We start from the raw sequence: 14,657 nt of genomic DNA, 5'->3' as shown, positions 1-14,657 counted from the left end.
TCAGGAAAATAAAGGCCATGATATGACAACAACATACAGTGCCTTGCGAAAGTATTCGGCCCCCTTGAACTTTGCAATCTTTTGCCACATTTCAGGCTTCAAACATAAAGATATAAAACTGTATTTTTTTGTGAAGAATCAACAACAAGTGGGACACAATCATGAAGTGGAACGACATTTATTGGATATTTCAAACTTTTTTAACAAATCAAAAACTGAAAAATTGGGCGTGCAAAATTATTCAGACCCTTTACTTTCAGTGCAGCAAACTCTCTCCAGAAGTTCAGTGAGGATCTCTGAATGATCCAATGTTGACCTAAATGACTAATGATGATAAATACAATCCACCTGTGTGTAATCAAGTCTCCGTATAAATGCACCTGCACTGTGATAGTCTCAGAGGTCTGTTAAAAGCGCAGAGAGCATCATGAAGAACAAGGAACACACCAGGCAGGTCCGAGATACTGTTGTGAAGAAGTTCAAAGCCGGATTTGGATACAAAAAAGATTTCCCAAGCTTTAAACATCCCAAGGAGCACTGTGCAAGCGATAATATTGAAATGGAAGGAGTATCAGACCACTGCAAATCTACCAAAACCTAGCCGTCCCTCTAAACTTCCAGCTCATACAAGGAGAAGACTGATCAGAAATGCAGCCAAGAGGCCCATGATCACTCTGGATGAACTGCAGAGATCTACAGCTGAGGTGGGAGACTCAAACAATCAGTCGTATATTGCACAAATCTGGCCTTTATGGAAGAGTGGCAAGAAGAAAGCCATTTCTTAAAGATATCCATAAAAAGTGTTGTTTAAAGTTTGCCACAAGCCACCTGGGAGACACACCAAACATGTGGAAGAAGGTGCTCTGGTCAGATGAAACCAAAATTGAACTTTTTGTCAACAATCCAAAACGTTATGTTTGGCGTAAAAGCAACACAGCTCATCACCCTGAACACACCATCCCCACTGTCAAACATGGTGGTGGCAGCATCATGGTTTGGGCCTGCTTTTCTTCAGCAGGGACAGGGAAGATGGTTAAAATTGATGGGAAGATGGATGGAGCCAAATACAGGACCATTCTGGAAGAAAACCTGATGGAGTCTGTAAAAGACCTGAGACTGGGACGGAGATTTGTCTTCAAACAAGACAATGATCCAAAACATAAAGCCAAAATCTACAATGGAATGGTTCAAAAATAAACATATCCAGGTGTTAGAATGGCCAAGTCAAAGTCCAGACCTGAATCCAATCGAGAATCTGTGGAAAGAACTGAAAACTGCTGTTCACAAATGCTCTCCATCCAACCTCACTGAGCTCGAGCTGTTTTGCAAGGAGGAATGGGAAAAAATGTCAGTCTCTCGATGTGCAAAACTGATAGAGACATACCCCAAGCGACTTACAGCTGTAATCGCAGCAAAAGGTGGCGCTACAAAGTATTAACTTAAGGGGGCTGAATAATTTTGCACGCCCAATTTTTCAGTTTTTGATTTGTTAAAAAAGTTTGAAATATTCAATAAATGTCGTTCCACTTCATGATTGTGTCCCACTTGTTGTTGATTCTTCACAAAAAATACAGTTTTATATCTTTATGTTTGAAGCCTGAAATGTGGCAAAAGGTCGCAAAGTTCAAGGGGGCCGAATACTTTCGCAAGGCACTGTATACTCCCAAAATCACCAAAAACCGGAGATGCAATAAACAAAAGAAAACAAGGTGATGACTAAAGGGGTCCTGGCTCATATTGCCACATAACTACATAGGAGCCATTATCACGAGCCCATCCTCCCCAATTCAGGTGCCACCAACCTCCTGTGATGGGTTGGAATAATGGTTCATTGTTTAGCTAGCTAGCTAGCTACATGTCTAAACAAAAGACTCCACATATGATTACATGACCCCTTCTAGTTAGCCAGGTGTGTCTGGAGGTAATTACGGCCATATTTTGTATAATAATGATAAAATATTGTATCTGTATATTTGTATCTGGAATTTGTCTTTCAGCATCAGTAGAAGACGACTGACTCTCCTCAACCAGTCATACAAGGAGAATGGTCTAATGCCTCTCATCAAAAAGAGAGTCGGCCCAAGCGAGCACATGTCACACCTGAAGCATGAGGACTTGCAGTGAGTTGTGAACTTCGTCAACAACTATGCAGAGGATAATGCAATAGTATTACCAGGATGCCACCCAAGACACAAACACTTTGGTGGAAAGCTGCTGCCATCTCATGTGACAAAAGCAGCAGTGTGGCGTCTCCACAAGGAATCGATGACAACACTTGGAATGTAAAGCATAAACAACACGTTTTCATTATTTAATTTACCTGCAACATGATTGGCACTACTTTAATTGATCTCACATTATTTGTGTATTTTTCACAGGTACATGTAGTCAGGCTGTCTTCCTTCAGGAATCTGTGGAGAAATTGCTGGTGTGGTCAAGGACAGCACTGTGACCGGGGGTCAACATCCCACAACAGGTTGGACTGCAGAATGGTATGGTGCTGGTGGAAAGTTATGTCTGGCAACAAAACATGACTGCGTACTTCAGGCCGCAACCACAGATCAAGTAGTACAGCACTTCAGGTGAATATCATTTTCACTGCATTGTATGAGGTTATTCTTATTATCTATACTTGGGAGGCGAATTGATGATATGCAAGGTTGTAATGTCTTCTACATTTTTTGGGTCTATTTTCCTGTTTTACAGCTTCAATACTCTAGAGCCTGGTGTTGTTGTCTGTCACGACTTCCGCCAAAGTCGGCCCTTCTCCTTGTTCGGGCGGCGTTCGACGCCACCGGCTTTCTAGCCATCGCCGCTCCATTTTTCATTTATCCATTTGTTTTGTCTTGTTCCCTGCACACCTGGTTTTCATTCCCCAATCACACTACATGTATTTATTCCTCTGTTCCCCCTCATGTCCTTGTGTGAGATTGTTTTGTGTTACGTGTCTATGTTGTTGCGCTTTACTGGTATGCGTTTATTCCGTGTTTTATTTCACGAGGTATGTTATTGTGTTTATACAATATTATTGTGACCGTTTGCGCGTTTGCACTTTTGCATTGGCTGAAGGTTTTGACGCAGTGGCGTCCGTCTGTTGGTTTCTCCTGCCTTAATAAAGTGTGCGTCTGTTCACAACTCTCTGCTCTCCTGCACCTGACTCCGCTCCCAGTACGCACGCCATTGACATTGTCGCCAAGGAGCATTCGGACTCAGTCAGGACCACGTTTCAGCTGCTGCGCAACGCTGACGTCCTTCCTCCCATAGATGGTCTGCCTGTACAAGCACCACTTGGACTGGACACAACTAGACAAACCTATATATTTTTTTAGAAGATCAGGGAGTTTTGCACATCACAATCTCCCTACCATCAATTGCACATCTCTAGCCATAGCCACAGAAAAACGATATAGTTAGAATTGGTCCGTAGTTGCATTAGTCAGTTTTTTGTCCAACATATTGAGTCATTGAAACTGAAACAGTGCATCCCGAATGGTTGAAGGCAGCAAACAATGTACCAGGCCATCTGTGATTTACAATCTAATAGCAATATATGCTGGATTACGAAGAAATGTATTGTTGAATTTTATTAATCATGCATTGAGCTGTATCCATCTATTATACCAACAATGCCTTACTCTACGCCATGGAATTTTTCGTCAACTATAACTTATTTTTAAAACCTCTTATAAACTTGGTTTTGTAGCATAAACTGGGAATTTGATATGTATGACTGATATTATGATTGTCTTTTTGTTTCATATCCGCAAAGTAGTTCAAACGCTCTCTGTAACACTTTAAAGTACAGTCGGTGCTGATTGACATATGACCAGTCTGACCGACAATAGTGCCGAACAGTTTACAAGCAACCAATGTGTGTCCAGTGATGTCGTCAGGCAAAAGCATGTAGTCAACACGGTAGACCTTGTGCTTCTGGACTGAGCAACCAATAAGCTGCTAAATCTATCCTTCAACCCCTCATTATACGCAGTCAATCAAGACTTAAAAGAAAATACAAACTTACTAGGAAAGGTGGAGAGGGGCTTTGCCTCATGCTCTCCTTCTCTCCCTCCACCTCTCTCTTTCTCTCTCTCCCTCCCTCTTCCCTTCTCCCACCCTCCTTAGCTCTCTCTCTCTCTCTCTCTCTCTCTCTCTCTCTCTCTCTCTCTCTCTCTCTCTCTGTGTAGGCAAGTGCTAATTGATGAGTAGTTGGAACCTTGTTATGTTTTGTTTAAACACCAAGGCTTTGCCTCAGTATCAGCAAAGCCTGGAAGATCTAAACACTGCCATATGTCAACCAAGACGTTCTAACTCTGGCTGTGAGTACTCTGCTCCCCTCCCTCCCGTCCAAACTGCAGGTTGAGGTTTATTGTCATGAATCTTGCCCTGGAGGCAGAACTGAGCGATTTCCGCTAGATGGGCCAGCTGCAAAGTCAAAATTGGCTATATTGTAAAAATTCATGAACACAAAAGTGTAAGGTTAGAGTTAGGCATTAGGGTCAGCTGTGTGTTTAAGGTTAGGATTAAGGTTAGGGTGTCACGCCCTGACCTTAGTTATCTTTGTTTTCTTTATTATTTACGTTAGGTCAGGGTGTGATGAGGGTGGTATGTGTGTTTTGTCTTCTCTAGGGTTTTTGTATATATATGGGGTTTTGGTATGTCTAGGTAAATGTAGGTCTATGGTGGCCTGAATTGGTTCCCAATCAGAGGCAGCTGTTTATCGTTGTCTCTGATTGGGGATCCTATTTAGGTTGCCATTTTCCATTTTGGTTATGTGTAGTTGCATGTCAGCACTCGGTCTATATAGAGTCAAGGTTTGTTTAGTGTTTTTCCTTTAAAGAATAATGTATTCATATCACGCTGCGCCTTGTGGTCTCCTCTATACGACGAACGTGACATAGGGTTAGCTTTCAAATTGTATGACTTTGTGACTTGTGCTAACTTGTGACCACTCTGCAGAGCTGCCTCCAAGATTCATGACCATAAATGTCAACCTGCATCCAAACCACTGGAGTGAGTGTCGGTCCGCTCCTACCTTACACTCCAAATTGTGTCAGAGTAGCAGTCCTGATCTAGAATCTGTGGCACTGTGAGGATACGGGCCCTGAGCTCCCAACATCCTAGTTAGACACATCTAACACCTTCAAATACTGTAAAAACTCACAACACCAAGTCTGCTGGAGGAAGTTTGTGTATGACCTATGCCCTCCAAGGAGCGAATGGGTTTGAGACAAGTAAGTGAAACCCATTTCGGTAACAACAAATCTACACTTTACCTTACCTGGAGTAGGTCACACAGCTATGGGTTTTGGGAACTACCTAAGAACTACACAATAAATAAGCAGTTAGGGCAACCTTTCGGGTGGCATTATTGGTGTTTAACAAACGTATTGAATGTTTCTAGAAGAGAACTACAGCGTGGATGACCCCCAGCGGGGTGGTTGCACTGAACCAGTATCATTCCTTTGTTTGTGCTTTCCATACTTCGCTAATAGATATTTGAATGCTTATGTTAAGTCACCTAGTCACCACAAAGAGAATGTCTCTTGACCATAATGGAGGTATAACCTTTAGGATGAACCGTGGACCGGACTACTCACCTGGCTTGGTGACCGAAACTCCTGGTTATTGTCATTCATGTACATGTTGTCACCATCAAACTGTGAACAGAAAAAGAAAAGAAAAACAAACATTTTGTGAATAATAAGCAAGATAGCGGTCCTCCAGTGTGGTGCAGCGGTCTAAGGTACTGCGTCGCAGTGCTAGAGGTGTCACTACAGACCCAGGTTCCATCCTATTCTGTGTCACAACCGGCCCGTAATCGGCAGTCCCATAGTCAGTTGAACGTTGTTTCCCCCAACACATTGCTGCGGGTTAAGCGTGCAAGTGTTGAGAAGCGCGGTTTAGGTGGATCGTGTTTCCGAATACGCATGACTTTGCCTCCCAAGTTGCAGCGATGAGACAAGATTGAAATTGGGAGTAAAAAAGGGGGTAAAAAATTATTTTATAATAAGCAAAGAGGAGTAGTGATGGCTCTACAGGAGGCAAGGAGCGTGAGTCTAATGACTTTGTCACATTCACTAAACCTCGTCGCGGTGGCTTCGGTAATTACTGTTCGTCAGTGGGGCGGTAATTAGTTGAGCCGAGTGACAAGCGTTGGGCTTCCCCTGTGGGGTTGTTCATACCGTGTGCGTGTGTGTGTGTGTACACTGTCTCTGCGTGCGTGCATGTCCAAGTGCTGTTGAAGTTAGGTGATCCATGTCTCTCACAGGTAGGTAATAAGGAGTGTTCTAGTCATGGAGAGAACACTTCCTGCAGATGCCAAAACACTGCTAAGTGTGTTTTAATAAAGGATTAATACACAAGGGGGCATGATTCATTGTGGTTTTAGAACTGCTGTGCTCATACAGTACGTATGAGACGAAGCCAAGGCTTCGCACGCCTCTTGGCCTATCAGATTGCATGGCAGAATGTTATGATATGGCCCTAAATGCCGAAAACTGGTTTTAACTACAGTATGTTGCTATGGTTAGTTTAACTGACTGGTCACTACTTAACAACCCCTGGGAAAGATACTCAGAGGCCCGTTTTAAGGGCTCTGGGCCAGATATCAAGCGTCTCAGATTAGGGGTGCTGATTTGGGATCAGTTTAGCATTTTTGTTCAAAATTAATAAGATTACATTGACAGGGAGGACCTGATCCTAGATCAGTACTACTATTAAGTTGGAATCGTCCTGCCTATCTGAGGAAAGATTGATGGTAGTGTGCTCAATGACTCAAGTATAAGTAAAAATCTACTTGAGTAAAAATCTAAAAGTATTTGGTTTAAAATATACTTAAGTATAAAAAGTAAATGTAATTGCTAAAATATACTTCAGTATCAAAAGTAAAATTCTAGATAATTTTAAATTCCTTATATCAAGCAAAGTAGATGCAAACCATTTAAAAAATATATTTTTTTTAGGACAGTCAGTGGGACACTCCATTCAGACAACATTCAGACATAATTTACAAACAAAGCATGTGTGTTTAGAAAGTCCGCCAGATCAGAGGCAGTAGCGATGACCAGGGATGTTCTGTGATAAGTGTGTGAATTGGACAATTTAAGCATTCAAAATGTAATGAGTACTTTGGGTGTTAAGGAAAATGTATGGAGTAAAAAGTACAATATTTTCATAAGGAATGTAATGAAGTAAACGTAGTTCAAAATATAAATAGTAAAGTACAGATACCCCAAAAAACTACTTAAGTAGTACTTTAAAGTATGTTTACTTAAGTACTTTACACCAGTGACGATAGTCATCTAATTCTTTTAAGAATTGGGAAAGTTCACAAAGCCCAAACTGAGAACACTACAAAATAATAAAATGGTAGCAATTGGGATGGTGAAAACAGTGTTATTGCCCAAAAGAAAGAGAATGTAAATATATTCCCTGTGCAACCTTGGACTCTCCATAGCACTCAGCTCTGTAGTGAAGCAGTTTGATAAACCTTGACAGTGACCTCACCGCCCATCGGGTAATACAGAAAGTTCATAGACACATATCAACGCCAGCTCTCAAACTGCTGTGGAAGTGCCGAAAGACATGAAGAAGAGCCAATGTTTTGTTGTTTATTGACAAAAGTCATTCTTTGCATAGCGCATATCACCTAGCTCTATGTAAAATGGAACAGACAGACCGCAATGAAAACATGATCAAACTAGACAGCATTCCATTTCAAATTCCAGAGATGTGGAGATACATGGCGATTCGGTGTGTGGTATTTTCCGAGCCAGAAGACATGGACTGAAGGTTTACTACCTAGATAAACAGAAGAAAAATATCGGGGAACACAAATGGGCCACTACAATTAGCTAAGAAATTATGTCCTGAGAGCACTAATGGATACCATTCCTGAGGGCGAACGAAAACACCCACAATGGAAGACATTAATAACTATTTCATAAGAGGGGAGAGTGGTAGATAAAGAGAGAGAGAGAGAGAGAGAGATGTGATAGATACAGTGCCTTCAAAGTATTCACACCCCTTGACTTTTTCCACATTTTGTTGTGTTACAGCCTGAATTTCAAGTGATTACATTTAGATTTTTTTCACTGGCCTACACACAATACCCCATACTGTCAAAGTGGAATTAATAAAAAAGGAAAATATGAAATGTCTTCATTCAATAAGTATTCAACCCTATTTGTTATGGCAAGCCTAAACATGTTCAGGATTAAAAATGTGTGTAACAAGTCACAAGTTGCATGGACTCACTCTGTGTGCAATAATAGTGTTTAACATGACTTTTTAATGAATATCTCATCTCTGTAGCCCACACATACAATTATCTGTAAGGTCCCTACAGATTCAAACACAAAGATCAGGGAGGTTTTTCAATGCCTCACAAAGAAGGGCACCTATTGGTTGATGGGTAAAAACACAAAAAGCAGACATTGAATATCCTTTTGAGCGTGGTGAAGTTATTAATTACACTTTGGATGGGGTTTCAATATACCCAGTCACTACAAAGATACAGGCGTCCTTCCTAACTCACTTACCGGAGAGGAAGGAAACCGCTCAGGGATTTCACCATGTGGTCAATGATGACTTTAAAACATCTACATAGTTGAATGGCTGTGATGGGAGAAAACTAAGGATGGATCAAGAACATTGTAGTTACTCCACAATGCTAACCTAATTGACAGAGTGAAAAGAAGGTAGCCTGTACAGAATTGTTTTTTCTCTAAAACATGCATCCTGTTTGCACTTAGGTAATACTACAAGAAATGTGGCAAAGCAATTCACTTTTTTGCTCTGAATACAAAGTGATATGTTTGGGATAAATCCAATTTAACACATTATTGAGTACCACTCCATATTTTCCACCATAGTGGTGGCTGCATCATGTTATGTATATGCTTATAATCGTTAAGGCCTGGGGAGTCTTTCAGGATTGTCACGACTTCTACCGAAGTCGTCGCCTCTCCTTGTTCACTCCGTTTGACTCTCCTGCGCCTGACTTCCCTGACACCTATACACACGACTCTGACAGAATCTCTTGACCATAAAAATATGAAGTCAGCAGGAGAGGACACGCTCATAGAGGTGGAGGAATGCGTCCGGTAACAAGTGGAGGAGATTGACTGTTTGAGCGCCGTCATGGATCGCATTGTCAAGAATATGGACCGCTGGGAGAGACAGGGAGTTTCTCCAGCGCCTCCACCACCACAACCGGGATCTCCCCTGAACGCTTCCCCCCCCCCTGAACCGAACAAGATCCATTTACCCCTACCCACGGGATACAACGGAGATGCTGCCGGCTGCCAGGGTTTCCTCCTTAACCTGAACTCGTATCTGGCCACGGTCTCCCCAGTACCATCGGACCGTGAGAAGAGTTGCACCCTCGTCTCATGCCTCACCGGGAAAGCCCTGGAGTGGGCCAGCGCTGTGTGTAGAGAGGAGGATGCAGCGTTGGACCATTTTGAGGAGTTCACCCGCCATTTCCGGATAGTATTCGACCATCCACCTGAAGGCAAAGCGGCGGGTGAGCGCCTCTATCATCTGAGGCAGGGGACGAGGAGTGCACAGGAGTTTGCTTTGTAGTTTAGGACCTTGGCTGCCGGCGCTGGATGGAGCGACAGGGCCCTGATCGACCATTACCATTGTAGTCTAAGCGAGGACATCCGTCGGGAGCTGGCCTGTAGAGACACTACCCTCACCTTCGACCAGCTGGTGGACATGTCCATCAGGCTGGACAACATGCTGGCTACTCGTGGACGTCTAGATTGGGGTCTGGTTGTTCCATCCTCCCGCACCCTCTCTCCCGAAACTATGGAATTGGGAGGGCTGGTGCGCAGGGAGACCGGAGGGGGTTCCCGCTCGATCACCATCTATGGTCGCAGAGAGCACACTGCTGGTCGGTGCCGGGTTGGTTCCTCTGGGAATAGAGAAGGCAGGCAGGGCGCTCTGGCATCACCCCAGGTGAGTAGGCACCATTCTCATCCAGAGCCCTCTGTTGCACTAATGTTTGTCTCTGTCACTTTTCCGGATTTTCCCCTGCATTTCCAGTATAAGGCGCTAGTAGATTCAGGCGCGGCTGGGAATTTTTAGTTTAGGGATCCCTATTGTTTCTGTGGATATGCCTTTCCCTATTCATGCCTTAGATTGTCGACCATTAGGGTCAGGGTTTATCAGGGAGGTCACCGCACCTTTGTGTATGATAACGCAGGAGGGTCACAAGGATAAGATTAGTCTTTCCCTTATTGATTCTCCTACATATTCTGTGGTGCTAGGCCTACCCTGGTTAGCTTGTCATAACCCCACTGTGTCTTGGCCACAGAGGGCTCTCACGGGGTGGACGCGAGAGTGCTCAGGTAGGTGTTTAGGGGTTTCCGTTGGTGCTACCACGGTGGAAAGTCCAGGCCAGGTCTCCACCGTGCGTATTCCCCCTGAATATGCCAATTTGGCTCTCGCCTTCTGTACCACCCCATCGACGGGGGGATTGTGCGATAGATCTCCTGGTAGACGTTGCATATCCCAGGAGTCACGTGTATTCCCTGTCCCAAGCGGAGACGGTGGCTATGGAGACGTATGTCTCTGAATCCCTGCGTCAGGGGTACATTCAGCCATCCATTTCACCCGTCTCTTCGAGTTTCTTTTTTTGTGAAAAAGAAGGATGGAGTGCGTACAATCTGGTGCGTATTCGGTGCATATTCGGAAGGGTGATGAGTGGAAGACGGCATTTAGCACCACCTCAGGTCATTATGAGTACCATGTCATGCCATATGGGTTGATGAATACTCAATCACTCTTCCAATCATTTGTAGATGAGATCTTCAGGGACCTGCACGGGCAGGGTGTAGTGGTGTATATCGATGATATTCTGATATACTCCGCTACATGCGCCGAGCATTTGTCCCTGGTGTGCAGGGTGCTTGGTCGCCTGTTGGAGCATGATCTATATGTCAAGGCTGAGAAATGCTTGTTCTTCCAACAATCCATCTCCTTCCTAGGGCATCGGATTTCCACTTCAGGAGTGGAAATGGAGAGTGACCCATTGCAGCCGTGCGTAATTGGCCGACTCCAACCACGGTAAAGGAAGTGCAGCGTTTTTTAGGGTTTGCCAATTACTACCGGGGTTTTAGTCAGGTTGCTGCTCCCATTACCTCACTGCTAAAGGGGGGCCCGGTGCACTTGCAGTGGTCAGCTGAGGCGAACAGGGCTTTTGGACACCTGAAGACTCTGTTTACCTCGGTGCCTGTGTTGGCTCATCCGGATCCCTCTTTGCCATTCATAGTGGAGGTGGGCGCATCCGAAGCTGGGATAGGAACAGTGTTCTCTCAGCGCTCGGGTACGCCACTGAAGCTTCGCCCCTGTGCTTTCTTTTCGAAGAAGCTCAGACCGGCAGAGCGAAACTATGATGTGGGGGACCAGGAGCTGTTAGCTGTCGTAAAAGCCTTGAAGGCGTGGAGGCATTGGCTTGAGGGGGCTAAACACCATTTTCTCATCTGGACTGACCACCGCAATCTGGAGTACATCCAGCAGGCGAAGAGACTGAATCCTCGCCAGGCAAGGTGGGCCATGTTTTTCACTCGTTTTGTGTTTACTCTTTCTTACAGACCAGGCTCCCAGAACGTCAAGGCAGACGCATTGTCTCGGATGTATGACACAGAGGAGCGGTCCATGGATCCCACTCCCATACTTCCAGCTTCGTGTTTGGTGGCGCCAGCAGTGTGGGAGCTGGACGTGGACATTGAGCGGGCGTCACGTGCAGCGCCCTCTCCTCCTGAGTGTCCAGCTGGTCGTCTGTACATTCCATCTGCGGTCCGCGGCCGATTGATCTATTGGGTTCACACGTCACCCTCCTCTGGTCATCCTGGGATAGGTCGGACGATGAGCTGTCTTGATGGGAGGTACTGGTGGCCCACTTTAGCTAAGGACATGAGGATTTATGTTTCCTCCTGCTCGGTGTGCGCCCAGTGCAAGGCTCCTAGACACCTGCCCAGAGGTAAGCTACAACGTTTACCCGTTCCTCAACGGCTGTGGTCGCACCTGTCGGTGAATTTTTTTGACTGATCTTCCACATTCACAGGGTTACACCACGATCCTGGTCGTTGTGGATCGGTTTTCGAAGTCCTGTCGTCTCCACCCTTTGCCCGGTCTCCCTACGGCCTTACAAACTGCAGAGGCCCTGTTTACACACGTTTTCCGACACTATGGGGTGCCTGACGATATAGTGTCTGATTGGGGTCCCCAGTTCACATCAAGGGTCTGGAAGGCGTTCATGGAACGTCTGGGGATCTCTTGGTTAGTCTTACCTCAGGTTTTCACCCCAAGAGTAATGGGCAGGTGGAGAGAGTTAACCAGGGTGTGGGTAGGTTTCTGCGGTCTTATTGCCAGGACCGGCCGGGGGAGTGGGCGAAGTTCGTGCCCTGGGCAGAGATGGCCCAGAACTCACTACGTCACTCCTCCACTAACCTTACCCTAATACACATTGAAAAGGAGTATCAGCCGGTTCTGGCTCCTTGGCATCAGTCAGACCGAGGCTCCTGCGGTGGACAATTGGTTTCGGTGCGCTGAGGAAACCTGGGAGGCAGCCCACGTCCACCTTTAGCGCGCCATAAGGCGCCAGAACATTGGCGCAGACCGTCGCCGCAGTAAGGCCCCGGTGTTCACACCAGGGGACAGGGTCTGGCTCTCAACCTGAAACCTGCCCCTCCGCCTGTTCTGCCGGAAGCTGGGTCCGCGGTTTGTGGGGCCGTTGAAAGTCCTGAGGAGAGTGAACGAGGTATGTTATAGGTTACAACTGCCCACTAATTACCGTATTAACCCCTCGTTCCATGTGTCTCTCCTCAGGCCGGTGGGGCTGGCCCGCTCCAGGAGGCTGAAGTGCGTGATGTTCCTCCGCCTCCTCTAGACATCGAGGGGGTACCGGCATACTCTGTTCGATCCATTTTGGATGGGCGAGTGGCCTTCAGTACCTCGTGGACTGGGAGGGGTACAGGCGGGAGGAGAGATGCTGGGTTCCGTTGGAGCACGTGTTAGATCCTTCCATGTTAAAATAATTCCACCGTTTTCATCCGGATCGCCCTGCACCTCGCCCTCCGGGTCGTCCCCGAGGCTGGAGCCGCGCGTCAGGGGCGTGGTGCTGTCACAACTGCCTCTCCTTGTTCGGGCGGTGCTTGGCGGTCGAAGTCACCGGTCTTCTAGCCATCATTGATCCATTTTTAATTTTCCATTGGTTTTGTCTTGTCTTCCCACACACCTGTTTTCAATCCCATTCATTACCTGTTGTGTATTTAACCCTCTGTTTCCCCTCATGTCTTTGTCAGAGATTGTTTATTGTCAGTGTTGTGTTTATTGTATAGGTGCGCGACGGGTCCTCGTACCCATGTTTGTTTATATTCATTTCTTATTAGTGTTATGGAGCATGTTACGTGGACATTCATTAAAAGACTCCATTTTACACTCCGTTTGACTCTCCTGCGCCTGACTTCCCTGCCACCTATACACACGACTCTGACAAGTATAAAAAATAAACTGACTGGAGCTAAGTACTGGCAATATCGTGGAGGAAAATTTCGTTCAGTCTGCTTTCCACCAAACACTGGGAGATTAATTCACCTTTCAGCAGGACAATAACCTAAAACACAAGGCCAAATCTACACTGAGTTGCTTACCAAGAAGACAGTGAATGTTCCTGAGTGGCTGAGTTATAGTCTTGACTTAAATCTGCTTGAAAATCTATGGCAAGACCTGCAAATGGTTGTCTAGCAATGATCAACAACTAATTTGACATAGATTGAAGAATTTTGAAAAAAAACTATGGGCGAAGGTTGCACAATCCAGGTGTGGAAAGCTCTTAGAGACTTACCCAGAAAGACTCACAGCTGTAATCGCTACCAATGGAGATTCTAACATGTATTGACCCAGGGGGTTGAATACTTATCTAACTAAGATATATTCATGTTTTATTTGTCTTTTTTTTTTTTTTTTTTACAAATGTCTTTTTTTAAATCCACTTTGACATTAGAGTATTTTGTCAAGATCGTTGACAGAAAATGGCACTGTAGATACAGTAGATAGATAGATGAGTTACTACAGACAGAGCGATAGAAAGAGAGCGAGAGAGAGACAGCGAGAGACGGGTTGTGTTCGAATACCAATACTTGCGTTCTAAATAGGTGGCATTTTTGGGATGCGAAAATATAATGTTTCACAGTGTGTGAAATTTCTAAAAATGTAGTATGTTTTAAATGCCAGGATGTCATACTGTTTCGGTTGTCATCTAGTCCAAATTCACTGCATGCTATTGAGGAAGAGAATCATCTATTCATAACCATGATCAGATTAGGGGACGTGCTGTACCAAAATGAATGAATGGCGGGAAACAACGCAATTCCACATTAGATGACGCATGTTGATATTTGTACCTTACTGCATACGTTTTTTACGTTGTTTGATCAGTACACAATATGCAGTTTTAGTAAGTAGTAGGCAACATGGATTTCAGACACGGCCAGGGAGAATGAAAGATACAGAGAAAAGAAGACAGAGAGGGATTCACAATTTACACCAAATTATTGCAAGTAATGACTGGGAAAGGAGCAGTGGCCCGAAGCAATGGTTGGTTAATGATGCATCTCAAGGAAACCTTGTGAGGATCGACTTGCTTA

The 14,657-nt window shown here is 45.0% G+C and overlaps 1 protein-coding gene across 2 annotated transcripts in view; it reads right to left on the bottom strand.

Moving 5' to 3' along the window:
• LOC118361087 (thymocyte selection-associated high mobility group box protein TOX-like) overlaps window positions 1-14,657 on the bottom strand; it is a 127,181-nt gene that overhangs the window by 40,183 nt on the left and 72,341 nt on the right. For both annotated transcript variants that reach the window (XM_035740839.2, XM_035740840.2), the window contains one exon: window positions 5,598-5,657. In XM_035740839.2, coding sequence (XP_035596732.1) covers window positions 5,598-5,657 — 60 coding nt within the window. The remainder of the gene's footprint in view (window positions 1-5,597; window positions 5,658-14,657) is intronic.

The sequence above is a fragment of the Oncorhynchus keta genome, chromosome 28 (assembly GCF_023373465.1).
Source record: "Oncorhynchus keta strain PuntledgeMale-10-30-2019 chromosome 28, Oket_V2, whole genome shotgun sequence".
Classification (NCBI taxonomy): domain Eukaryota; kingdom Metazoa; phylum Chordata; class Actinopteri; order Salmoniformes; family Salmonidae; genus Oncorhynchus; species Oncorhynchus keta.
Note: the sequence above shows the minus strand (reverse complement) of the source record. Positions and strands in the feature narration are given on the sequence as shown.